Genomic DNA, 26,930 nt, shown 5'->3' on the forward strand with positions numbered 1-26,930 from the left:
GATACAACATTCTCTTGTAGGTTCTAGCCATTGGAGTAAAAGAACAGCAAACTAATTGGAAAGGAACAAGTCAAACTGTTGTGGCCAACGAGATGGCTCAGCAAATTAAAGCCCTTGCTGTGTAAGCCTGGTGATCTGAATTTGATCCCTGGAGGGAAAGAATGGACTCCTGAAAGTTGGCCTCCAGAGGCATACCTGGGCATATGTGTCCCCCCAATATCACACACACTAATAATAACAAAAGGTATAAGTAAAACTATCTTCATTGTATGTATATATGTCTACAAGTGTGTGTGTGTGTATGTATAAAGTGAATTGAGCTAGATTGCAGATCAGTGTTACAAAACTCAAGTTCTGCCAACAGTTAACATCTGTTAGCAGCTCACATAGGAATAATTTAAAGTTTTTAGTAATCAGTTTAATAAATATATAGTCTATACTGAAACATTGCTGAGATGAATTAAAGAAGTGCTGAGTAAGTAGAGAAGTGTTCCATGTTCTTTACATGAGAAAATTAGTATTATTTAGATCATTTGAGGGAGCTTGCCATCTGTAAAGTTGATGGAATCAGAACAGTAAAAAATTAGACCAGAAATTAACTACCTAATTTGAAAATGTATTAACCGAAATAATTTTTAGAAAGGTTGGAGGAGTTAATACTACCTGATATCAAATACACTATAAAGCTACAATAATTAAAACAGTCTGGACTTGGCATATAGAAAAACTAGTTGTTTTATTTGTTTAATTGCATTTTAGGGTACTGGGGTTGGACTAAGGGCCATGTTCATGCTTGGTAAGCCTGCTGCCCCTGAGCTGCATCCCTGCCCCTTGATTTGAGATACATTTTTGTTATAAAGCTCATTCTGGCCTTGAACCTGTTCCCAGTCTGCCTTCCCCTCTGAGTGTGTGCCACCATATCCAGCTAGGAAATACTTGTAGATAAATAGAACAGTCCAGAAATAAAACTACACGTAGATGATAAGATGAATTTCAGCAAAGGCAGCAGGATATATCATTGAGGAAAAAAAGGTGTGTGTGTCTGTGTCAGGGTGTGCATGTAACCATCAGAGGACAAGCTTCAGGTGTCTGTTTTCCTCCTCAATGGAACCTAGGAATAGAATGCGGGTCACTGGGCTCTGTGGCAAGCACCTTTATCTGATGAACCATCACTGCTCCCATGCCCCCTGTTTTGTAAAGAAAGTATTTTTACAAATGCTGCCAAAATAAGTAGACAGCTATATGGCAAATGATGACCCTTGATCTTACTTTATACCATACACAAATATTAACTGGTAGTAGATCATTGACCTAAATGTAAGGGTTTAAAGTACAGAATATCTAGAAGAAAAGAAAATGTGTCATGTGGTGTTGGGCAAAGTTTTCTTCAGCAGAACAAAATTCTAGTAAATGCTTAAAAGAAGACAGTGATCATAGATGGAGTCAAGAACAAAGAGCTGAGTGCAGATCAGTGGTAGAGAGAGGGCTTGCTCTATGTTCGGTCCGTAGCATTGCAAACACAAATCAGTAAATAAGCCTACTCCATTTGGTTCATATGCAGAACATGCAAAGAACTTCTACAACTCCACAATCGGACAGCCTAGCAAAAATGAGTAACCACTGTGACAGGTAAGTCACAAAGACGGTGTGCAAGTAAGCCAGCCCTCTAGTCACCTAGAATGTAAATGAACAGGACAGGGAGTCATCGATTACTCTTTTAACGAGCAAAGTTAAGAGTGGTAGTGAGACAGATGGGGGCATCTGCACCTGTGGTACATGACTGGTGAGGACAGAGAGCAGGGCAGTCTCGGGCAGCCGCTGGCAGCAGGCCATCGGGCAGCTTCTTAGGAAGTTAAACAGTAGCTAGCCTCAGAGTCCGTAGTTCTTTCCTGTTACAAAGCAAAATGAAAATAGAGAGGAATGTGATAGCATTGTTCAGATAGCCTCAGACTAGTGAGCCCTGCTTTCACATGGGTAGAAGTGGAATCCGTGAATCTCAGAAGCATCATGCTAAGTGAAGTGAGACAGTCACAGGGATCTGCAGATGACCCTTGGTTGTGACATCCTAGGAGAGCAAAGCTTTGTCTTTGTTGACTAGTGGTTTGCCTGCTTCCCAGAATCTAGGTAGGAAATTGGTTGTACAGAGACACGAAGGAACTTGGAGGTGACAAAAATGTTCTGGATTTTAACTGCTTTTTAGTTAACCTGACTGTTTGTATGAACTCTTGGCTTGTCGATCTGTGCACTTGATGAACAATTCTCACTGCCACTCGAAAAAGCTTTTAGAAAACAGACTACATGCAGCATAGTAAGGTTTCTTTGTTTGTAGATGTGTTGTGTTTCTGTGTGTTTAGATTAGATTATGCTACCGATTGTCTAAAATGGTCTCACTTGTGGGTGAAGTAAGGAGGTAAGGAGGCAGAAGAAGCTTGGTGGGGTTGTTATTTTATTTGTTTATTTATTTTGTTTTTTTGAGACAAGGTTTCTCTGTGTAGCCCTGGTTGTCCTGGAACTCACTCTGTATGTAGACCAGGCTGACCTCGAGCTCAGAGATCCACCTGCCTCTGCCTCTGGGGTATTAGGATTAAAGGCATGTGCCACCTCTAAGCAGGGTTGTTATTTTAGAGCACTCAGGAAGTCGCTGATAAAGAGAACTTGTGCAGGTACTGTTGAAGAAAGTTAAGAAAATTCAGCCAAGTGGATTTCACATGTGTTACCCATTTCTCACTGAACTTGCCATTGTTCTCTATCTGTAATGCTCACTGGCATTGCAAGTGAGCTCTTACGTTGCGTTGACTGATCCTGACCCTTTAGTACATCTCATTTGTACCCTCATGTGCTGTTATGTCACCCTGTCACTTTTTCTTGAGGACAATAGCTATAGTTTGTATGCATTTTTGTAGTTCTTGGTCCTGTGCTTTGCCCTCAAGATGCAGTCAGTTAGTTGGTTTGAGTGCTTTTGGATGAGATGAGTCGGGTCACTGCTGTGTGTGTTAATCTGTGTTTTCTTAGTTCAATATAGCATTAGAATGTAAACAGAACTTTACATAGACCCACAGTGAAACCAACCATGCAGGAGCAACTTGGTGTAACAGCATTTTAGCCTGACTTGTCAAGTAGAACGACTGTAGGGTGTGGGGATACTGGCACCCTTCAAGATAGATAGCCCTGGTGGACGAAAGGTGGGAGAGGTTTCACTGACAGATCAAGAGGGATTATCTGGAAACAGGTGGCTGAATAGAGGGGTTGTCATTTATCTCTCCTGCCTGTCTTCATTTCATCTGTTCTACTTATGTGTTCATATATTTCTAAATCTTTGTGTGTGTGTGTGTGTGTGTGTGTGTGTGTGTGTGTGTGTGTGAGAGAGAGAGAGAGAGAGAGAGAGAGAGAGGGAGAGAGAGAGAGACAGAGAGACAGAGAGAGACAGAGAGACAAGAGACAGAGAGACAGAGACAGAGAGAGAATGGGTTTATGTGTATGCATGCAGTGCCTGCAGAGTCCAGAAGAGGGCGGTGTATGCCCTGAAGCTGAAGAAGGTGTTTATGAGCTGCCTGCTATGGGTGCTGGGAATTGAACTCGGGTTCTCTGAGAGAGCAGCAAGAACTCTTAACACTCCATCTATTTTAGATATCAGCAGGGATCTGTAAGACCCATCAGTTTGGTCTGAGAGCAAAGTGAAAGCTGACTGGTGCATGTTCAGCCTCTTCCAGTAGGTGGCAGCAGAGGGCTTTGCTTCAGTGTTCTCTTCTGTCTTGAAGGTTTCATAGTCCTAGGTACTGAATATTCTTTTAGTTAAGGCTGATGCCTATTTTTTTTTTTTTTTTTGTAGACAGATCAAAGTGATATCATGGTTGTTAGCTGTCACTTTACATCAGATGTTATGAGGAGCTAAAATAATAGTTTACTTTGTATAGGTTTTATTTGCTAACAACTCTTTAACTACAATTTTCACCCACTACAGTATTATTAATATTTCAACATATCATTTTCTGCCTCACAGCCTCTTATAGAGAACCCAGCTGTTGTAGTCTGGAACTAAATAAGATCTTATTAAATAGTACATAAGTATTTCATCATGTAGCTTTGGGGGCATTCTGTATCTGTGAAAAACATCCATGGTTTTTTTCCTTTTGTAAACAAACTCAAGGCTAAGTTGCACAAGAAGCATTTTAATGCTAGTAGTTAGGTCGGGCTGGTTTTTCTTCCTCGCTGCTTTACTTGCTTCCAGGAAGCAGCGTCCGTACTGTGGGGGAGGCAACTGCCCTCTCTGTCCGACCTACGGCTCAAGAATGGTAGTACAATGTGAACTACAAAGTGCTGGCCTCCGAGAAGGCCAGAGCGGGCGGTAGTCTGTAGCTTGAGTCACTTAGCAGATAATTCTTACAAGGTTTTCTCCCCAGGGATCTGTTGATTTAGGAGAGAGCTTTAAAACTGTTTTTTTTTTTTTTTTTTTTTTTTTTAAAAAAAAAAAAACAATGTAGTACTGAGGTTTCTGCCTTTTTTTTAAACATGAAGTGCTTGCTAATTTTTACAAACTCGCAGGCCACCTATAGCCAGGCTTGGAGTCCTGTCTTATCCACACACACATGCTTCATCATGGTCATGTCGCTTGCATGTCTCTCACCTGCTTCTTTCATGGGGCACAGAGACTGTGCCCGAGTCCTTGCCTGCACCCCCACCCCAACCCTGTGAAACTCTAGAACAAGTCTGGCCAGACACTAGTTCAGAGCAGCCGATTGCTACACATGCTTCTCTTTAAGCCAAGAAGCAGCACAATTTAAGAGAGAGCAGATAGCTGAAAACAGGAGGGATGTGGACAAGGCTGTGATGAGAGCGCGGGGCAGGCACACTCACTTCACTCAGCAGCAGGGGTGAGGTGCTGTGAGTCTGCCGTCGGGTCTGTCTGAAACACTGTTGCTCTTATCCCCTCCTTCCGTTGACGGGCTTGATAACTTCCTACTAAAATGTGTTTGCCACCGAGACACAACTTCTGTTAACCCTGGGGAAAGTCCTCGGGGTTATTCCTGGTGTTTAACCCTCCACAGTCTGTGGTAACTGGCTGAACCATATCCGCCCTCATGGAGTTGCTTTGTCTCAGCAGCCACTGATGTTTTCATTTTGGTTTAACCCTAGCTGATCCTACGGTTAAGGACTTAATCGGAGGCTTCACCGCTCTGCATTACGCAGCCATGCACGGCCGGGCCCGGATTGCACGCCTGATGTTAGAGTCTGAATACAGGAGTGACATTATTAATGCAAAAAGCAATGATGGCTGGACTCCTCTCCACGTGGCTGCCCACTACGGTAGGGACTCATTCGTCCGGCTCCTTCTGGAGTTCAAGGCTGAGGTCGACCCACTTAGTGATAAAGGTACAACACCCCTTCAGCTCGCCATCATCCGAGAGAGATCAAGCTGTGTGAAAATCCTCCTGGACCACAATGCCAACATCGACATTCAGAATGGATTCCTGTTGCGCTATGCTGTAATCAAAAGCAATCACTCTTACTGCCGCATGTTCCTTCAGAGAGGGGCAGACACAAACTTGGGGCGCCTAGAAGACGGACAGACTCCTTTGCACTTGTCTGCCCTCCGTGATGACGTGCTCTGTGCACGGATGTTGTATAACTATGGAGCAGACACGAACACAAGGAACTATGAAGGTCAGACCCCACTGGCCGTTTCAATAAGTATTTCAGGAAGTAGTCGGCCGTGTTTGGATTTCTTACAAGAAGTCACAAGTATGTAACATAATTACTACTCTTATTGTATCTTTTCCTCTTACTTCGCACCTTCTGAGTTGCTTGAGATATTTTTGTAATACGAGATGACTAGACATTAATCATTCTTAGAAGTCCTGCTTGGTAAGTAATACTCATTCATCCAAAACCCAGTTGTGTTCCTAAAAGTGGACAGTAAAGTTTAGAGGAAATGACAGACCTTTTTTAGGATGAACAAATTTGGATGTTAAAGGAAGGTAGTTCCCACTGCTCCAAACAGTAGTCTGTCTAATACCGTGTGGGATTCAGGTTGAGGAATTAGAAGGAGATTGGGGGTCTAGATCCCTTAGCTATAGAGATGGTCTACATCTTGCACTTTATTACTAAGTTCCAGTGAAAGGAAATGCCGCTCTGGCTTATTTAGATTCCCCAGTAATGGAGGTTAAGGATACTAGAAATGGTTGTGAGAAAACTGAGAAATTAGGCAGCCATGTCCCCGTGCCACATAGCTTCCACCGATGCCAGCCCAGTTTCCGAGAAATACTTTCTTTACACCTCCAAGTGTCTGGTTCATCTAACGTAGAGTAATGGTGTCCACATTGCTTTCTGGGGGCAGTGTCAGTTTGTGTGGCCCTTGTTAGCTTTTCTTGCCGTGCTTCCCTGGGACTGGCCCAGTGTATGCACCAGAGGCTAGTGTGTGAACCAAGAAGCCGAGGGCTGTGAGCACCATTCATTTACTCTGCTGTACTGTCCGGTGCCTAGCTGCCTTCCCCCGCATGATCTTGGTTACAGAAGAAAGGCCAGCGTCTGATTATGTGGCATTTATGAGAGGCCAATTTTAGTTTTGAGTTTTTAAATTTGGAAGCCAGGGGGCGGTGCCAGTGAACAAAGAGGACGTAGAGCCTGGAGTCCATGGAGGTGTGTTGAATGACACGTTGGCATGATCGTGAGGACAGCGGCAGAATCCTCAGGAGATGAACTGCCCTTCCCCTATGGAAAGCCAGGCTAGAACTGGGTAGAGTTTGTAGGATTACGCCACATGGGCATCATTGGGTGTGTGGACCTTTGGGGTTGGGTTCCAGCTCTCTAAGGGGGAAAGCAGGTTATGGAAGTGCTTACCTAAAGGAAAAGCTAAACCGGTTTATACAAAGAACAAACAGGGGAAAGCTGTGGGAAGAGTGTTGAAGTGGTGGTACCATGTATAACTTTGTGAAAATATCTACGTGTAGTGTAACCTGAGGGGATGGTTAGCTACTAATGGAACCCTCCAGAGAACTGGTTCTAATTTCGTTGAGTTTGTTCTCATCGTCTTCCCTCAGTGTAAAGTTCTCTAGTTACTCGGTAACTACAGACTGCAGAGTTGTAGTTGTTCAGAGCATGGAATATGTTTAAAAACGTATTTATTTTTACTCAATGTGTATGGGCGTTTCCCTACCTATATGTCTGTGCTTCGTGTGTGTATCGTGTCCAAGGAGGCCAGCAGAAGGCATTGGGGCCTAGAGTTACAGGGGATTGTTAGCTGTCAGGAGAACGCTGGGAACTGAACCCAGGTCCTCTACAAGAACTGTCTGCTGAGCCAGCCCCCAGAATGTACAATCTTCCGAGAAAGACAGAAATATCATGAGAGGGCTTAACCTCGGGTAGTGACTAACAATAACTTTGATATTAAACGATGAGATTTTAATGAATTCATGCCTGGAATTTTATTCGCAGAGAAACTGTAGTATTGGGCAATGGCCCATCTAGAAATACTCATGCATGGATTATAGACTAGATTTCCGCATCTAGGAAATGGAAGGGTTGAAAAGAACTGTAATGGTGCACACCTGTAATCCTAGCACTCGGGAGGCTGAGACAAGGGGACTTTGGGGGCCAGGCCAGGCTGTGTTAGAATGGGCTACAGTTACAAGACCCTGTCTCCAGAAAGCAAAACAAAGAGCTGGTGACCTGCAGTTGCTTGTGTTTACAGTCTGGAAAGCAGCTAGAGTGCACTATCTGAAAGGGGGCATTTGGTTGATAAGACTGTACAGCTCTGTACAGTCTTATCAACCTTGTGAATGTGTCCCCTTGGGTAGGAGAGGGCCAAGTTCAGAAGACACAGTAGAGTCAAAGTCGGGGCCAGGCAGGTGGAGTCAGGACTTTTCTCGGGACATCTGGCCTCTTGGTCCCCACTTTGCCACGTCCATATCCACCCTGTGTGGGAACTCAGCTCTGCAGAACTGCTGCTTCATTAGGACATTAGTCAGGATTTCCCTCGCTCTAATGTTTTCATTAGGTTGAAATGAATAATCATAGTTACTCTAAGTTCTCTGGCTTACCGTAATTACAACATCTGTGTCACTTCGAAGTCTGGTTCTGACGGTAGCTTTATCTCTAGCTGCTTTTCTTTAGGCTGCCTAGCATGCTGTGTAACTTTTTTTTTAAGTTGAAGCAAGGCATGATGTGGAGAGCAGCAAGAACTCAGGTGATAGTGAGTGCTCCCACCACCACCTTTTTTTCTGTTTTGTCCCTGTTGAGACCATCTTGGCTATATAGCTCTGCCTGGCCTGTGACTTGCTGTATAGAGCATGCTGTCTGCAAACCTGCAGTAAATTCCTCTGCTTATGCCTCCCTAGTGCTGCGATTATATGTGTGAGCCAGCATGCCCTGCTTCTAATAGTCTTCATGTAAGGCTTCCTATTCATCTGGCTAGCCATGGGATTGTGTTGACATCACTATGGATAGCTGGATGAGCAGAGTTCTCCAGTGCGCTTATCTCTCCCTCACTGCACATCCACCCTCGCTCACGCCCTTGGCTCCTCCTCAGTCCGTCGGCTGTAGCCCACTGTTACTGCACTGGAACCTGTGGGTGTAGTTGTAAGGTGTGGTGGTGGGCCACCACCCCGTAATCGTCTAGTTCAGTTCCAGTCTTTTAAGTGGGCCTGTGTCCCCAGGCAGGAATCATCATGTGTTTTCCCTTAGGTAGGCTTTTTCCTCCAGTCCTGTAAGGTGAGGGAGGAAGGCCAAGCCTGAGAAGGGTCTGTTCCCTGGGTGAGTCTCTTCCTTTGGAGAGCAGCCTTAGTTATGGAGTGGCTTGGGGTGCCAGTTGTGCATACCCTCCCCTGCCATAGCCATCAGCGTCTTTATTGGTCTTCACCTTGAGGACCCAGCAGGGCTTCCTCACACTGGCTCTTGATGTTCTGTTCATCCGTGGTCTCCAGTGTTTCTGTTTGTGGGCCCGGTGGCTTCTGCTCAGGTAAGCATGGGTCAGACTCAGTGCTCAGGGTCTATCTTAATCTCCAGAGCTTTTGATAAAAGTGCTCTGCCTGCAACTTCAGTCTTTTTGATTGCTCCAAGATAAGGCTTAGTTTTTAAAGTTGTGCAAGTTTTTCTTCTGTCAAGAACTCAGGATTGATGATGTCTAAGCTCTACACATGCTAGAGTTGTAATGGGACAGCCATCTGGTTTTATCATTGTTTTTCATTTGAAGTGTGAAAGCATCCTCGCTGTGGTTCTTTGAGCTGAGGAGGGTTTCACACACAGGGATCAGAAGCTCCTTTCTCTTCATCATCACAGGCTCTCAGCTGTGCCCATATCACATGCTGTTAAGCCAGCAGAATGGGGTGGTGCAGAGTGCCACAAATGACTTGCCTAATTACGTTGGGCAAGAGCTTCAGCCCCTAGCTCCACCCTACAAAGCTTGGTACCTTCCTCGAAAAAATGGGGGGAACTGGACCAAACTCTTGCCAATATCTGCTACTTTTAAAGGCAATGGTTTTCTATTACTTGAGAAAGAAGGAAGTGGGGGGGAAGGTAAGGAGAAAAAGAGGAAGGGGAGGAGGAGAGGGAAGGAAGGAGGGAAAGAGGATTGTGTAGAACTGATTTTGTTTATTTGTTGTTTTGTTCCCAAAGACTGGGCTTCTAGGAGTCCACAGATGGCCATAAGGTCCAGTTGCACAGCTGTAGCTCTTGCCCTTTACACTGTGGTGACCTTTGGGCTGGGGATGTATGAGCTCTGGAGGAAAACTGCTTCCAGGTTAGCATGACAGACAGACGGCCTGGCTGTATGGTGCTGATAATGACTGTTTTCTTCACTGCCGGGCAACCTCAGTCATGAGTATTCCAACCCATTTCCAAGTGTCTGTGACAAAGCAGTAAACATAATTGAATGACATCTTGTCCCTTTGTGCACATACCTTTTAAATGTTCCATAGACGGAAATAACTGAGTGGAGGAGAAGTGACAGGTTGGTTTGAGCTTTTTTCATGGAGATCCATTTTTCCTTGAAAGAGTGACTGACAGCCAAAGTATACCATTTAATCATGGGCACTTAGCAGGCGTTTTCTTGGAAATGCACAAAGTTCACTTGTCACTTTAAGGAAAATGACCACAGTATTGATGACCAGCCAGATCTTGAGCTTTGAAAAGAGTGGTTTTGAAAACTTGTATTTACCATTGTGAGAGTCCTACTATGTAATGATTTTTTTTTTTCTGAGATCAGTAGAAATATTAAGAAAAGTGGTTTTTTTTGTTTTTTTTGGTGTCATATGATTAATTTATATTACTCTGTGTATGGATAAATGGTCCACTAAAATTTTTTTTGGTTTTTTTTTTTTTTTATTTTGGTTTTTCGAGACAAGGTTTCTCTGTATAGCTTTGTGCCTTTCCTGGAACTCACTCTGTAGCCCAGGCTGGCCTTGAACTCACAGAGATTCACCTGCTTCTGCCTCCCTAGTGCTGGGATTGAAGGCGTGCGCCACCACCGCCTGGCGGTCCACTAAAATTTTAAGATATACCAATGGACTGTAATCTAAAAGTACAAAAATTTCATCAGTGTGTTTTCAGATTCTATATCACAGCTGTTAGAGTTGGGGAGATGGCTCAGTTGGTAGTGTTTGCCAAGCAAGCATGAAGACATCAGTTAGGATACCCAGCACCCACATACAAAGGTGGACATGGTAGCATGTTTTGTAACCCCAGCACTGGGGGGTGAAGACAGGAGGATCTCTGGGCCCTTCTGGCCAGCTCCCAGCCAGATGGTGAGCTTCAGGTTCTGTGAGAGACCCTGCCTCAAAAAATAAGGTGAGGGAGCAATTGAGGAAGATAGTATTTAATGCTGGCCTCCACACACACATACTCCTACATATATATGCAACACACACACACACACACACACACACACACACACACACACACACACACACACCAAAATTAAAAAGAAAAAAGTCCCTTGTCCCATTTTAAGAGGGTTTCATGGAGTATCCAAGGTTGTCTGGAAAAGGCTATTCTAAGTATTCCTTACTTTCTTAGTCACAGAAGCTAGCTCGGTCTTTTTCAACTTTCCTAATGCTGTGACCCTTTAATACAGCTTCTCTCGTGACCCCAACCATAAAATAAGTTCATTGCTACCTCATAACTGTAATTTTGCTACTGCTACAAATCATAATGTAAATTTCTGTGTTTTTTTGATGGTCTTAGGAGACCCATGTGAAAGGGTTGGGTCATGACCCACAGGTTGAGAACACTGAGCTAGAGTTCTTCTAGTCCTGTAGTCAGGATATGACACAGACTGAAATCAAAGCAGATAGAAGAGAGACATCAAGAGACATTTGCAGGAAAGGAGAGACGGGGGCGCAGCCTCACAACCTCCTTGTTTCAGAAAATGACACCAATTTTTGTTTGTTTTCATAAAATTTATTTCAGCTGATGAATTGATCACTGCTATTTTTAAACAAGTCAGAAATGTTTCCGAAATTTCTAGTTTCCAAATATAGTAAATATAGACAAAGATAATCCACATAAGCAAGAATTCTTTGAGAGTCTCCTGTTTTAAAGGTGCAGAGGCATCCTTCAGCTAAGAAGTGGAAACCAAGCAATGTGTAGTTCTCATATTTTCAGTGCTAAGGATCAAAGCCAGGGCCATGGGCATACTAGGTAATCATTCTGCCACAAGCTGTATTTCCAACCCTACATTCAGGGTTTGTTAGGGGCATCCTATCAGCCTGGTGTTTTAGAATGTGAAGAATCCTTAATGTATTTTTGGTTGAAGTTCAAATTTGTGGGTAAGCTGAGAGCTTGCCTCCTGCTCGCCTGTTTATGGCTCAGGATCTAGAGAGGTCCCTTACTCCTGGACGTTGTTTAGAAAATTGTGGCTTTGCTGACTTGAGACAAATGGTTCCTATCAGTTGGGGATTTTAGTTCCTTGGATTCTGGGGGCAGTTTGCAGAGACTGGTCATGCATAGAGCATGTCAGAAATGCCAGGTCCTCAAGTAAACACACCATCCACCTTGCTGGTGTGGACTGCTCCTAGCACACTTACATACAACATCTTTTATTCTTCTGACTCTGGTCTAGGCTGTTCTTAGGTTGGTTGAGTTTATTGAATTTATATTTAATATCCTGAGATATCTGAGCTAAGGCAGTGCCCTGTGTTCCAGAAACATTCAAAGATTAGAATCACCAATCAGTATGCTTTCAGGGCTATATAAAAGGTAGGCCTGGGGTGGATTTTGATTTGTGTGTTTTAAGCAAGTGAATAGCTCATAATGCTAAAAGGAAAAGTTGAAGTGGCTGGGAATTGAGTTGTGTAAACTGTTTCACAGGAGACTTAATCTGTCAAGTACTTAAGATATTTGCTTGCTGGAACAGTAACCACAGATGTTTAAAAATACTATTTTATAAATATCGAAGGAACCAGAAATATGTTTTTGTTTAGATTTCAGTAATGGTCAAGTACTATGTTACTTAAAAAACAAAAAAACAAAAGTACTATGTTTACAGAAATAAGATTTGAAACTAAAAGTAAAAAAAAAAAGGAAAAAATGAAAACCTGAGAGTGTGTGTGTGTGTGTGTGTGTGTGTGTGTGTGTGTGTGTGTGTGTGTGTAGGGGGTGTGTGGTTCAGTGGTCCTGCATTGGAGTACATGCTTAGTGTGTGTAAGGCCCTGGGCTCAATCCCTGGCACCACCAACATACACAAGCAACAAACCTTTAAAAAATACATGCTCTTCTGTTTTTCTAAATTTTAAGGAAGTGAAACAGGCCATGGCTTTCTCAGCTAAATCCAGCACAGGGTAGGTAATGTGAGCTGATTTACCCCCAAAATGGTGTGGGTGTCCACAGCCCTGGCCTACTGTGCCCCTTCCCAGTGCCTCCATCGTTACTTTGTGGGGTGACCTATTATACAGTGGGCTCTCTCTATGAAGAAATCCGTGCACCACATTTTAACCAAGTATTTTAAGTTTTTTTCCTAATGAATTGGAGTTTTTTACCAGACCATCGACATTAGACTCTTACAGGAGGTTTTATTTCTAACTTATTAAAAACTGTTTTCAGAAAACAACAGTACAGAGTTGTCATTCAGATTTTTTAAGTTCTTTGACATAGCAAATGTCTTTTTAATAAATCAGTTTATTCTAACTAACTAGAAAGTATCTTATTCTGTACCTCCTTGTAGTGTTTTTATAGTCCCTACTTTTAATGTTGGCATCTATAGATGTCTTGACATTTGTGAGTAAATCATGTATAATTTTTGCTTGACTTTGTGACTTGTCTGTCACAATGATAAAAGACCATGACCAAGGCAATTTATAGAAGAAGGTGTTTATTTGAGCTATGGTTCCAGAGGACTAGAGTCCATGATGGCAGAGCAAAGGCATGGGGCAGGAGCCACAAGCACCAGGCAGAGAGAGCGAACTAGGAATGGCAGGAGCCTTTAAACTCTCCAAACCCGCCTCCATTGGTGGATTTCCTCCAGCAAGTCCGCACCTCCTAAGCCACCTAAAGAGTCCCACCAACTGGAGACCAAGCATTTGTATGCTCAGGATTATGGGGGACGTCTCATTCAGAGGACCAGTGCTCAGCTGCCCAAGGAGAAATGTAACCAATAGACTTATTATGTCAGAAAGCTGATACTGTGTACATTGAAAGTGTAAGTGAATACTGTAATTGTTACTTTAAGGGAGCTAGAACCTGCCATTGGACCTATAAAGTAAGAGTTATTTATCCCACTTTATACTTAGCCCTAGTGAGAAGACTTCAGAAGCAAAAGCAAAAGAATAATGTATGATTGGCCAGACATGTGGTACACACCTTTAATCCTAGCACTCGAAAGGCAAAGACAAGTGGATCTCTGTGAATTGTAGACCAGCCTGGTACATACATGAGACCCTGTCTTTAAAAGAAAAAATATGCTTACAGTAGAATGTTAAAATAGGAACTGGAATTAAACAGAAAGATTAGGAGATCATTCTGGATGCTTATGGAGATGGAAAGGTTCTTTAAGGAATAACAGACTGAAGCAATCCAGAGGAGGGGCTCCCTCCTCTCCCACTCTGTGTCACTGTCTGCCACCACAAAGAAGCCTAGAACTCGTCTCTTTGTGGCTTACCTTTGACTGGTTGAAACGTTTAGTCTTTGTCTACCTTTATGAATATGAGTAAGTTTTAAAGGTTTATTTTTAATTATGTATGGGTGTTGATGTACATGAGCACAGGTGTCCACAGAGACCAAAGGCACTGGATCCTCTGGAACTGGAGTGACAGATGGCTGTGAGTAGTCGACATGGGTGCTGGAATCAGGCCCTCTAGAAGACCAATTCACATTCTTTAACAGCTGAGCCATCTTTCCAGTCCCCAGGTCCAGATGTCTTTATCCCAAGAAATAAATCAGGTCTTTCTCATAAAAGCCACAAGGGGAGGTGCTTTGGGACAGTTAATTTTCTAAGTTATACCCTTGCCCGGGCTTTTTATTTACACTAAACTGGGCCCTTCAGAAGCAGATTTCCTATTTTGTGCCAACCTGGTTATTAGTAATGATAGGCCTCTCCACAGCCTGGCAAGATTAACCCTTTGAACTATTGTGTAAGGCCACTGTGGTTCATTAGTCTGAACACCTTGTAGTTCTTGCTGCATCCTCCAGTGTTTATAATTCCATAAATTACAGTCAGTGAGGAGCTGTCCTCAAGCTTCCCTGTTACAAGCCCACAGTGGAGCAGTACTTCCTCATTTCCCATGATGCCCGGTGGGTGGGATAAGCATTTTGCAGACCCCTGCCCGCATTCCTTTTCTTCCTTCCCCCTGCTCTTCTTCTCTTTGTCCCTCTGTTCTTTGGACACTGCACTGCTAAGTGTGTAGTAGGTGCTCAGGAAATGCTTTCATGTGGTCTATTAACAAGAGATAAAAACTCACCCTTTAATCGTAATCTTCTGGTCCCAAGATGCTCTCCCTGAAGAAAGACTCCCAAGATGTCTGTGCATAACAGTAATGCTGAGCAGCCTTTATGCCCTCTGCTATTAGCCTGCAGTTGAATCTGCATGCTGACAAGCAGGCGGGATTGAGTTCATTTCCTGGTGTGAGAGAGGGGGTAGTTAGACCTTCTCCCTGATGTGCATCTTTCACACAGTACCATTCTTGTCTTTGAAGTCATATGGGCCATGTCTTATGGTGGCATCCAGCAGTTTGTCCAACTCCTCCCTGCTAGTGGGTACTACTTGTCCCTTCTAACCATCTTATTTCCTTACCATCTTCACACCAGGAGGATGAAGACCACCTTCCAAGGATGGCCTTCTAGTTTCCTGAAAATGAGCAGAAATATCCCTCAACTAATGTTTTTAGAATTGAGTTTCCAGCTTGCTTTGTACTGTTCTGAACACTTTGTCACAGTGAATGATTTTAATTCTTATAAAGCCTTTGAGGTGGGTGCTGTTAGGAGCAAACTAAGGCAGCAGGCTAAAGACCTCAGCCTAGATCATGCGGGTGGTGAGTGGTAGAACCAGGAGCCTGTGGATTCTGCCTCCAGGACTATTGATTTTTGCCACTACAATATGCCCTTATCATTCAAGGCAATTCTGTACTCAGGAGTTACATATGACTACAAAATCTTTTTTTTTTTTTTTTTTGGTTTTTTCGAGACAGGGTTTCTCTGTGTAGCTTTGCGCCTTTCCTGGGACTCACTTGGTAGCCCAGGCTGGCCTCGAACTCACAGAGATCCGCCTGGCTCTGCCTCCCGAGTGCTGGGATTAAAGGCGTGCGCCACCACCGCCCGGCGACTACAAAATCTTTAAAAGACCATATTCTTCAAAAATATTAAAGGGTGCTGTATGTGGCATGTTGCTTAAGAAAAAAGAAAAACAACAAACTGAGAAAAGCATTCCAATATCCTTAGGTCTAGGACTTCCCTGAGTGAAGCATTCCAGAATGTGTAGGCCCGGATGGTGGTGGCTGAGCTCCCAGTGGCCACAGTGCTAACCCACTAGCCACTGAGTGAGTGAGCTATTTTGCAATAGAATCCCTAGTCAAGCTGCTCCAGAAATACTGCATGGAGCAAACAAATAACATAATGGAGTATTGTCTTAAAGGTCAAATGTCAGGGAAACTCAGTTAAGTACTAATGATAGGGGCATCTCTGAAAATGTGACGAAGAACCTGACCTTGTCTTTTCTGATGAAGGGCTGCTTTTGCATCACCCTTGAAAATAGAGGACATATGAACTGTCTAGAGACAGACAAGTATGTGAGTGGTCACTTCCATGCATGTAGCCTTCTGCAGACTTCTGTCGTACACATGCTGGGACTCCTAGGAGACGGCGTGTGTGGTACTCTTGGGAAGCAGTGTGTTCACCCAGGCCTTCCAGAGCAAAGTCTTCAGTCTCTTACTTTCCCTTCCTCTTTTGGGATGCTGGGAATTGAACCATGCACTCACTAGGGAAGTGTGCTACTGCTGAGCACCAGCGTCAAACCTGGAGGTCTAAGTCTTATGGAGCTCTTTTCACTTAGAAAGAGTGAGTTACTTTTGCACTGTCACTCTAAAAACAATGCAAGCAAAAGATAAAGGACTCAGAAGAGCAGTGCTTATTCAGGTACAGCCCGACACCCTCCCAGGGAGGCTGTGAGGTCAGAGTGATCTCATAGCAGCAGCATGGTGTTCTCTGCCCTCTCCATGTTCCTTCTCTCCTGAGACTACATGGTGTGGTTTTTAGTTTTAACAGACTGAATGCAAATGTGCCCAAGAAAATTCAGCTATCTTCTAGAAAGTCGGACATTGGAAAGCATGGCAGACTGTGTGTGTGTGTGGGAGTGGGGGGCAGGCACGGGCAGGGGGTGCTATTTCCTGTTCACCATTTTGTTTCATTTTGGAAAATGGAGTTTTCATCATAAGTTGTTCATTTTAATGTGTAATAAATGAATTAACATGTATTTATAAAATTTCTGTTGTATCTTCTGATGTGGTTATCACCATCGATACTGCCCACATCAAAAGTTCTTTCATATCCTCAGTAATTTTTGAAAACATAATGGGATTTGAGACTAAGTGTTTGATAGCCACTGAAATATGCTGTCTCCTTGACTTTTGAAGCTTGTTACTTAATCTCTCTGAGACTGCAGTAAAATGGAGTGATGCTTTGTATACCTCACTTGTAAAAGGATTCAAGGATTCCATAGATTCAGGAGCTTCTGCTATACATGGAACAGCAGGCATTCGATACGGGATAACCTTCTCATACTATTCGTCAGTCCTGTGTGACTCCAGACACCTGCTGAGGCATTGTTAAAGAAGTTTGCCTCGGGTCAGTAATGATCAGTATTGTTAAGGCATAAAAAGTTGTTGAGAGAAACAGAATTGGATTTTATTGCTCTTGTTTTGGTCAGTGACCACAGTGGTTACTCGCCAATGATCAGGGTGTGGATTATGAAGTGAGCGAGAGATACAGACTAGCTTAAGCTGCCTTTCAAACTCCCCGACTGCTGGACCACCCAGTCCTCATCCCTTATCCAGGGTCTGCTCTGCCCTGGTGACAGTGATCAGGCAAGCAGACATAATTGCAGAGCCCCCATAGAGGTGGTGCTATGTCGAGGCTCCAGCATCTCAGCCTTGGAGTCGAAACAGTCTACCTTAGCGAGCATCTCATTCAGCCCACGTTTTTCTTGTGAAGAGACTGAGGCCCAGAGAAACTATTTCCTCACAGACACTTGCCTTCCTTCGTATTAGAGTCTCATCAGGACAGACCCACAATTCCTTAATTTATAGTAGAAGAATACCCAGGCTTGGAATCAGAAAGACTGTCCTTAGAATTATTCTGTGCTATAATTGGTTGTCAAACAGCGGCCACTATACTTAAATCTCTCATCCTGAGGACTTTATTTGTAAAGCAGAGATAGAGGCATCTCTCTGGCAGTTGCTTGTCGGTCCATAGTGACCCATTTACCTGACATAGGCTACTTAGAAGAGGAAAGATTTTTTTTCTTCTTTTGGTTTTTCGAGACAGGGTTTCTCTGTGTTGCTTTGGTGCCTGTCCTGGATCTCGCTCTGTAGACCATGCTGGCCTCCAGCTCACAGAGATCCACCTGCCTCTGCCTCCAGAGTGCTGAGATTAAAGGCGTGCGCCACCACCGCCCAGTTTGAAGAGAGATTCTTTTGGACCACAGTTGTGGAGGGCTGTGTCCACAGTTGATAGCTCTCACATGTTTGGGCAGGAAGTCATGGCAACAGAGGCTGTTCCTGTCACAGTAGATAGAGAAGAGGGAACAAGACAGGACATAATCCAGGGATAATAAACTCCCAATGCCCCGCTCCAGGTAACTTGTAACCTCTAGCTAGGTCCTACCTCTTGGAGCTTCCACAGCACTTGCCAAAACAGTGCCATGATCTAAGCATGAAGCATCCTAATCCTTTGCCTGACAGGGTCATTTCATACTTAGACCGTAACGCTACCTTCTTGTAAAAGGTTTTGGAAGACCAGTGGATGAGACACCACATGAAGGTACTGATGACTCTTAGGTTTGGGTCAGTCCATCGTTCCAGCCCTTTGCCTGTGAGGTTCACAGCAAGTTCTTCCCTGGAAAACCACACTTCCCTGACACCAAAGCCTCTCCCTCTGCAATGCTGTGCTTTGTAGCTTTGTAACATTTTCTTTTTTTTTGTCATTTTAGGACAACCCAGAACCCTGCAGGACCTGTGCCGAATTAAAATTCGACAGTGTATAGGCCTTCAAAACCTGAAGCTGCTTGATGAACTACCAATTGCCAAGGTCATGAAAGACTACTTAAAACACAAATTTGATGATATCTGATATACCTGGACTGTGAGCAAGATTAAGAGTTATTCCAGACACTTAAAAGGCTCTGGGCCTTGCACAAAGTATATCCTATGCAATTTCTGATTTGCTGTGAAGTCAGAAGGCAGGTATACACTTTTAGGGTTTTTGTTTGTTTGGTTTTCATTTTAGGGGAGGGATTTTTTTATATATATATGAACACACACACACCACGCTTGAAGGTCTTAATTTGGTTTCTTGGTCCAAGTCTATGAGGTCCAAGCCTTTCTATACAATACTGCATTTAGAAAAATTGTTTTTCCTAAATGCACCAACACAGGCAGGTTCAAAGTGGAGGGTTCTCCCTTTTGAGCTCTGGTTTCATTGGTGAACAAGGTACTAGAAACCAGTAGAACATTTGTTAAGTTTGGAGGTCTCAGGCTCACCTAGTAGATCCTGGGTGACGCTGGATAATTCCCTGCGAAGAAACTTACAGTAATGCTATCACCTCATTCATTTTTAACGAGTACAGATGAGCTGTTTAAAAATTCTTTTTTCCCTTCTAATTAATGTAGCTTTCCAATGAAAAAAAGAAAAAAACCCAGTACCTCTGCTTCCTTTTGGTGTGCGCTATTTTTAAATTATTTTTTTTTAAACAACTGTAGGACACTACCCTGAGACATTGTGTTTCAACTCCTCTCTCTCTTGTTGAATTGTGCTTTTAAAACAAAATGAATGGGGAAAGGAATTCACTTTTTAAAGCCAGTGTATTCTGTTTTAAAACCCATGCCTCTTGTGCGGCTCCCTCTTGGCGTAGTCTCTCGGTCAGTCGGTCGGTCGGTCGGTCGGTCTGTCTCTCACTCCTCCCGTTCCTCGCCGGCCGGCTTCCTCGTGCCCCTCAGAGCAGGAGCCACCACTCCCACTCCCACTGCAGACCCACTGTGTGTCACCTCAACTCCACTTTCAGCGTTGCGTTTTCTTTCACTTTAAGGAACAAATTTCATATCCTGGTGATACAGTGTTCCCTAGAAATAGCCCACATTCTTGCTAAACCATTTGATTTTAATGATTAAATAATTTGGGGTGGTTTCATGGTGTTTTTTGTTTGTTTGTTTTGTTTTGTTTTACTTCCTGGTAATATGTATACATATATATTTTAAGGGTAAAATCTCTAATGGGCACTCTCGTGATCCTGGCAAATTGCTAATATGCTAATTAAATATTTCCTGTCTGTTTTGAAGGTAGGTACAGTAAAGCTCTTCAAGACAAATATTTTATTTTCTGGGTTGGTTGGATATGTGTGTACAAGATAAACCTGGGTGTGGTGAAGGATCAGTAGCAAAGGAAAAGGGCCCGTAGGCGCTAGGCATCAGGGACGTGTCCTTGGACACACGCTCACTGCTTCATTCGTCTTTATGTTAGTTTGAGGAGAGCCTTTTCAAGTGCCCCGGTGTCATTCTTAGTGCCCTGACAAATCTTTTAAATATTTATAACTGTTAATAAATTTGCTGTCAGAAGTTTGCAAGGTAAAGGGCTTCTCTTTCTTGTCAGAATTGCCAGTTTGGGGGCGTCAAGCAAACACTCTTTCACCCCACAGTGGGATTAAGCAGAAATTCAGCTTCACCAAGTGCAGGCCCGCAGTGCTGTCTTCTCAAGCCTAGAGTGTGTCGTCTTGGCTGCAAAGTAGCTGTGACATCAGAACATGGAATCTGTGTGCGCCTAGATGGCGTAAAGATTCCTGAACAGGCAGCTTGGAGAAGAAAGATGATTCAGGGAATCGCTAGTGTGGCCCATAGATGCCTTCGGCAAGCTCGGGAGCACATAGCCAAGTTCTAGCTGATCCCTGAGTAGCTGGGAACCCAGTGGATAGGGATAGGTGTTTGTCGTGACTTTGTTGGAAAGGTTATCTCCAAGGAGCTTCCCCTGTGCAGACAGCTGTGTTCTCATTTTTTATCCAGGATCCAGGTCAAGGCTGGAGACTCATTAACAGCCTGAGGGATACCATGTGACCAGTTACCTGAGTGTAACTTCTTTTAGAACCCCAAGCCCAGCGTGGGAAGTGGTGGGAGGGAGCCTGGAGCGTGCACTCGGAGCTGCCGTGTTAGTGTCCGGGTCGCACAGGGCTCATATATGTGTGTAATTTATTCAGTGAGTTAGAAGTGACATTCACTCCCCAGCCATTCAGAGGGTTCTGAGCTAAGCCACTGAGACTGAGTCAGGGAATCCCAAGTACAAAGATCATCGTAAGGCAAATTCTTTGTTCTGTGTGCTGCTGTGACTTCAGAAATACAAATTATGAGCGCTCTTCCTGGAATCGAGAATTCTATTTAATGAAGAAGTGTATAATTCCATTATTTATTGTTTGAGATTTGATTTATCTGGAAGCTTAAAAGAATGTTCTTTGTTTATTAATTGAATCCCAGTCGTATACTGTATCTGATGGTGACTGAAAGGCTGTACAGTTGCTTATGTGGCTGTGATGACATGTAGGTCTGCACTTGAATTTGATTATCAGAGAAGCGTTCTGTGGCCATGAGGAGAGAAAAAGAAGCATTTTCAGAAACGCTGCCTATTGGCTATTCCAAAATCTTGACTCAAAATTTGCCACTGATTCTTTTGTATTTCTTTTGAAATGTATTATTTAAGCCTATTCCTAAAACTTTATAAAATGCATTTGGCAAATACACCAAAGAAACCAGCTCATAAAAGATTATGATCATTAATGAACTGCAAACCTCATCTTTTGCAAACAAGGGTGTTTCTTTGTAAATATTTGTGTTTATAAATGTACAGCAGAGTAAAAGTGGTTTTCTAGATTATTTAATTCCCATATTTCTAAACTATTTACTAAAGAATAACCCGGGCTCATTAGTTTGGATGACTGGGTGTTTTTTTTAATTCATTATCAGTCATGTTTGGAGCAACGTTTCGCTGGAGAAGTCAGCATTCTGGCAGTGGCAGGAGTCACTTTTGGAACATGAGAGAGTCTAGCATGACCTGTTAGACTCACACCCTCATAAGGCACAAGAGAGTGTAGCTTAATGAGCAGAGTGGACCATGAGCAGAGTGGACCATACGAAAGCGCTTCTAACTTCCCTACTGAATTACTCGCTAGCCCAGGATGGGGTGGGGACGAGGCCGTTTGCCCACAAATTTAGCTTTCATGTAACTCCCAGTGTGTTGTATCATAATATATTCTGTTCTTTCTTTGTAATGTAAGTTTTGCTTTGGGTCAATTTGAATTAAAAAAAAAAAAATCTTAAATCTGGTTTAAAAAAAACCATACTGGATTTGTGTTTTCTTTCTACTCTGCCTTAACTTGTTGACAACTCCAGGTGTTTGGTAAAATGAAATAAAGCTGTCTTCTTCTTCAGCACGTTAGGTCACCAGTGACTGGGTAAGAAAATAATTTCCAAAACAGCTCCACATTTCAATACTTTTTTTTTTTTTTCGAGACAGGATTTCCTTGTGTAGCTTTGCGCCTTTCCTGGAACTCACTCTGTAGACCAGGCTGGCCTCGAACTCACAGAGATCCACCTGCCTCTGCCTCCCAAGTGCTGGGATTAAAGGCGTGCGCCGCCGCCGCCACCACCACCCGGCTTCAATACATTTTTTATCCTCTTTTTTTATTTACTCTTTAGTGTTTTACATTTATTTATTTATTTATTACTTTGTGGAGGTCAGAGGGCAACCTGCAGGAGCTTGTTCTCTCCTACTATGTGGGTGGGGGGGTGGGGAGGTGGGGGGCCCTCAGGCTTGGCTGCAAAGCCCTTAATCTGCTGAGCTTCTCACTGCCCCTATCCCCTTTTAAAGCCCATTCTGTGACTACAAACTGGAAAACAACTTGGCCTTGAGGGTGTCCATCCAGCACGAAGGTTTCCTGAGTTAGATTCATTATCTGCCACATTTTGACTAGGAAACCAGGCTCATTAGCTACTTCTCTGTTACTGTGATGAAACACCCCAACCAAGGCAGCTTCAAGAAGGAGGGTTTATTTAGGCTGTAGTTCCAGAGGAATAGAAGTCCATCATGGAGGGCAATTATCAGGCGTGGTAGCTGGAGCTGCAAGCCGAGAGCTCACATCTTGACCCACAAGCAGGAAGCTGAGAGAGAGAACAGGATGTAGGTCAAGTCCCTGAAGCTCACAAAGCCCACCTCCAGTGACATGCTTCCCTCCAGCAAGGCCACGCCTCACTCCCAGGCTTCCCCAAACAGCACCACTACCTGGGGACTGAGTGTTGATAAACTAGAGGAAATCTTTTCATTCAAACCACGACAGTGGGTACAGGCCACTGCACACTAAGGAGAAAAGCAAATGCAGGCAGAGCAGAGCTGAGGTAGTTTGTTAGCCTGCAGGAGACAGCCTAGAGTTTGCACTTGCTCTATGTAGCATAAGCACAGCTTGATTTGGGAGAGACCTCTAGCTCCCAAGGATGGTGTGCTAGGGGAAAGGAAAGACAGACTGTTGAAGAACCTCATGGGGGACAGCGATATGCTGGGATTACAACTTTGTTGCATGCTTATCCGGGGTTTGGTGCAAATCACGGCCAAGAATGGCACATTTGAAATCATTTATAATGGCTAACAAGGGAGTTTGAATTTGAAAAATAGCTGCATTGCCTGGAAGTCTTGGAGTCATTCCTTTTCTGATATGATGTAAGGAGTGTGTTGTTTTCTCAGCTGAAAGATTACAAAAGTGGCTTACTAGCTGTTGATAGAGCATACCATCTGCTTGATAAAAGAAATATTTCCACACCCATGTAGTTGGATGTCCAAGATGAAAGAAAGGCTCTCTGTCACCTCCCTCTATTTCTGTAACTTCCTGCAGCCCTGTGTTCCCTAAGGAAAAGGAATGATACTTTATGCATTTTGATGCTTTTGAGACAGTGTCTTACTGTGTGGCCCAGGCTAGCCTCTAACTCATCCTCCTCCTGCCTTAGCCTCCTGAGTGCAGGATTAAAGAAACAAGCTTCCCAGCCTGACTTTAATGTTAGTATTGTCATTCAAAACTAGTTGAGACTTTATGAGCATCCTCTGCTAGATCCTGGGGTTATAGGACAGCTGCTGTAGACTCCTGCCATACATACCGCTGCTGCTTTATTCTTGACATTACTATGCTGTCACTACCTGCCTGGTAAGTGTTAAGTAATCAAAGGGTCAGCCAACATAGGGTGCCAACTGGATCAGATGATTTCCTGTGTATCTCTGGTTTCATGTTGCAGACTATTATGCATTCTATAGATGTTTCTATATTGGCTATGTTCCAGAAGAGTTCTCATTCTCTAGGGACAAGTTATCATCTTCACGGACCAGAGCACATTTGAAAAAACTGAGGTTTGGTCAAGAATGTTGTACAAGAGAATGTCAGTGCAGGGATAAACCCCTGAACCCCAATGCTGCGGCTGCCGTGTTCGGTCTCTTTCAGTCTAAGTGACTGAGGATCTTTCACTAAGTGCCTAGATGTCATTCATTCAAGTGTAGTGTGTGTGTGTGTGTGTGTGTGTGTGTGTGTGTGTGTGTGTGTGTGTGTTTGCTGTATGTATTGTCAAGCAGAGTGAGTTCTCAATCCTGAAGACATATCTATATATGAAACATTAGAAGTAGATGATCTGACATTTAGGAGCCTGAGAAGGGGCTCAGCAGCTGAGAGTCCTGCTTATTGCAGAGAACCCAGATTCATTTCCCAGCACCCACATGGTGGCTCACAGCCATCTATAATTCCAATTCCAAGGGGATGTGATGCCCTCTTCTGACATCCTCCGATACCAGACATTCATTTGTTACACATATATACATGCAGACAAGCACTCCTGAAATATTTTTTTAAATCCTTAAAGCTCTAAAAATTATTTTTCTGATGGAAATCATGAGCTTTCGAAAACTAGTAGGCATTTGTTTTTTTCCTTTTATTGAAAGTGGATTTTTTTTCCCCTCACATAATGTATCCTGATTACAGTTTCATGTCTCTCTGCTCCTCCCACTTCCTCCTCCCCTCCCATCTGGATCCACCCCCTTTCTGTCTCTAATTAGAAAACAGGCTTTTAAGGGATAATAATAAAACAAAATTTAGTAAGACATAAAACAAAAACTACTACATAAATTGAAAAAAAAAAGAAAACAGAAGAAGAGCCCAAGAGAAAGTATAAAAACCCGAGACCCTCTCATTCTCACACTTGGAAATCCCGTGAAAACACTAAATTGGAAGCCTAGTGAGACCCGTGTATGCCCTGTGCATGCTGTCTCAGGCTCTGAGTTTATATGAGCTTTGATTGTATTGATTCAGAGGGCCTTGTTTTCCTGGTGTCCTCCATCCCCTCTGGCTCTTACACTCTTTCTACAGGGTTCCCTGATCCCTGAGGAGAAGGATTTGATGGAGATATCTCATTTTGGGCTGAATGTTCCAAGGTCTCTCATTCTCTGCATAATGTCTGGCTATGGGTCTCTGTATTTTTCCCCCATCTGCTGCAGGAGGAAGCTTCTCTGATGATGGCTGGGCAAGGCACTGATCTATGAGTATAGCAGAATATCATTAGGAGTCATTTTATTGCTACAATTTTGCTTTTAGCCATCAGGGAAATGCAAATCGAAACTACTCTGAGATTTCATCCTGTACCCATCAAGATCATTCAAACAAAGATAGCTCATGTTAGTGAGGATGTGGAGTAAGGGAAACACTCATCCATTGCTGGTGGGGGTGTAAACTTGTATTGCCATTACAGAAATCAGTGTGGCGATTCCTTAGGAAGATGGCAATTGGATCTCCCTCAAGATCCAGTTATACCACACTTGAGCATATATCCAAATGAAGCTTCATCCTACCACAGAGACACTTGCTCAACCATGTTCATTGCTGCTCTATTCATAATAGTCAGAAATTGGAAACAACTTAGATGCCCCCAAAAGAAAAACAGATAAAGAAATGTGGTACATCTATACAATGAAGTATTACTCAGCCATTTTTTTTTTTTTTTTTTTTTTTTTTTTTTTTTTTTTTTTTTGGTTTTTCGAGACAGGGTTTCTCTGTGTAGCTTTGCGCCTTTCCTGGAACTCACTTGGTAGTCCAGGCTGGCCTCGAACTCACAGAGATCCGTCTGGCTCTGCCTCCCGAGTGCTGGGATTAAAGGCGTGCGCCACCACAAAAACAATGAAATCATTTAATTCACAGGTAAGTGGATGCAACTAGAAAAAAAAATCACCCTCAATGAGGTATCCCAGATCCAGAAAGAGAAATATGGTATGTATTTGCTTATATGTGGGTGTTAGCTGTTAAGTCAATGATAACCAAGCTATAATTTATAAGAAAGGGAGATAGAACAGATAGTTGTGAATGGATTGGTGAGGCAGTGGCATAGGAGGACCGAGTGGGGAGGGGAAGAGGAGGGGGGTGATGGAAGCAACACAGGGAGAGACAGGTGAAACTTCAGCACATTTGCAGGGTAGTGTGGAAACCTAATACAGTAGAAGCTTCCTAAAATTTAGACATATATGAAGGTGAGCTAACCGAAATTCCTAAGTAATTTGGAAGACAGCTCCAACTGGTCATCTCTTGTCACCAAATGACGCTTCCAATCCTTGGATTGGGTTACATCTAATTGAGTTGTTGGCCGAAGGGGTCCCACAGGAATCCCCAAACAACCCAGGCTGTGGCCAAGACTGTAGGTTGCTCTCTACAAACTGACAGCAAGGCCCCATTGCTGAAAACAGCACCCCCACATGCCACCGAATGTGATGAAGTTGAGCTGGTGCCGTCACCCCTATGTTCTGGTGTCTGTTACAGGTAGGTACTCTGCATGCTACCAAAAGGTTAACGTAAGCTCGAGCCAACCACAAACTCTTGGATCATCAGTGGTGTCCTGCCTCCAAGATATGCTAGGGCAGTGGTGGCACAAAGCTTGTGAGAGGAACCAATGAATATCAGAGTTGACTTAAGGCCCACTCCATGAAATGGAACCCATACCAGACACTGCCTGGGTGACCAAGAACCTGAGACTAGATAGCTCAGGGACTAAGGTGAAGCCAAATACTACTGTTCTATTTGGGGGAAAAAAAAAGTACAGTCATCTGTAGTTATCGTAAATTATATTAAATCTTGGCTTATTCTAGGATTCAAAAATCTCATTGGGAATGTGTGTGTTGTGCACAAGTGTGTCTGCAGATATGCTCATCCGTGCAGGTCAGAGATTGGCACTAGGATGTCCCCT

The 26,930-nt window shown here is 43.4% G+C and overlaps 1 protein-coding gene across 1 annotated transcript in view; it reads left to right on the top strand.

The window, feature by feature from the left end:
• Positions 1-22,013, top strand: part of Asb7 (ankyrin repeat and SOCS box containing 7) — a 45,902-nt gene extending 23,889 nt beyond the window's left edge. Inside the window, exons 5-6 of the mRNA XM_052761215.1 lie at positions 5,134-5,739; positions 18,626-22,013. Of these exons, the coding sequence (XP_052617175.1) occupies positions 5,134-5,739; positions 18,626-18,765 (746 nt within the window). The 3' untranslated portion in view covers positions 18,766-22,013. The remainder of the gene's footprint in view (positions 1-5,133; positions 5,740-18,625) is intronic.
• Positions 22,014-26,930: the final 4,917 nt, after the last annotated feature.

The sequence above is a fragment of the Peromyscus californicus genome, unplaced genomic scaffold (assembly GCF_007827085.1).
Source record: "Peromyscus californicus insignis strain IS unplaced genomic scaffold, ASM782708v3 Scaffold_4__1_contigs__length_199733344, whole genome shotgun sequence".
Lineage (NCBI taxonomy): Eukaryota > Metazoa > Chordata > Mammalia > Rodentia > Cricetidae > Peromyscus > Peromyscus californicus.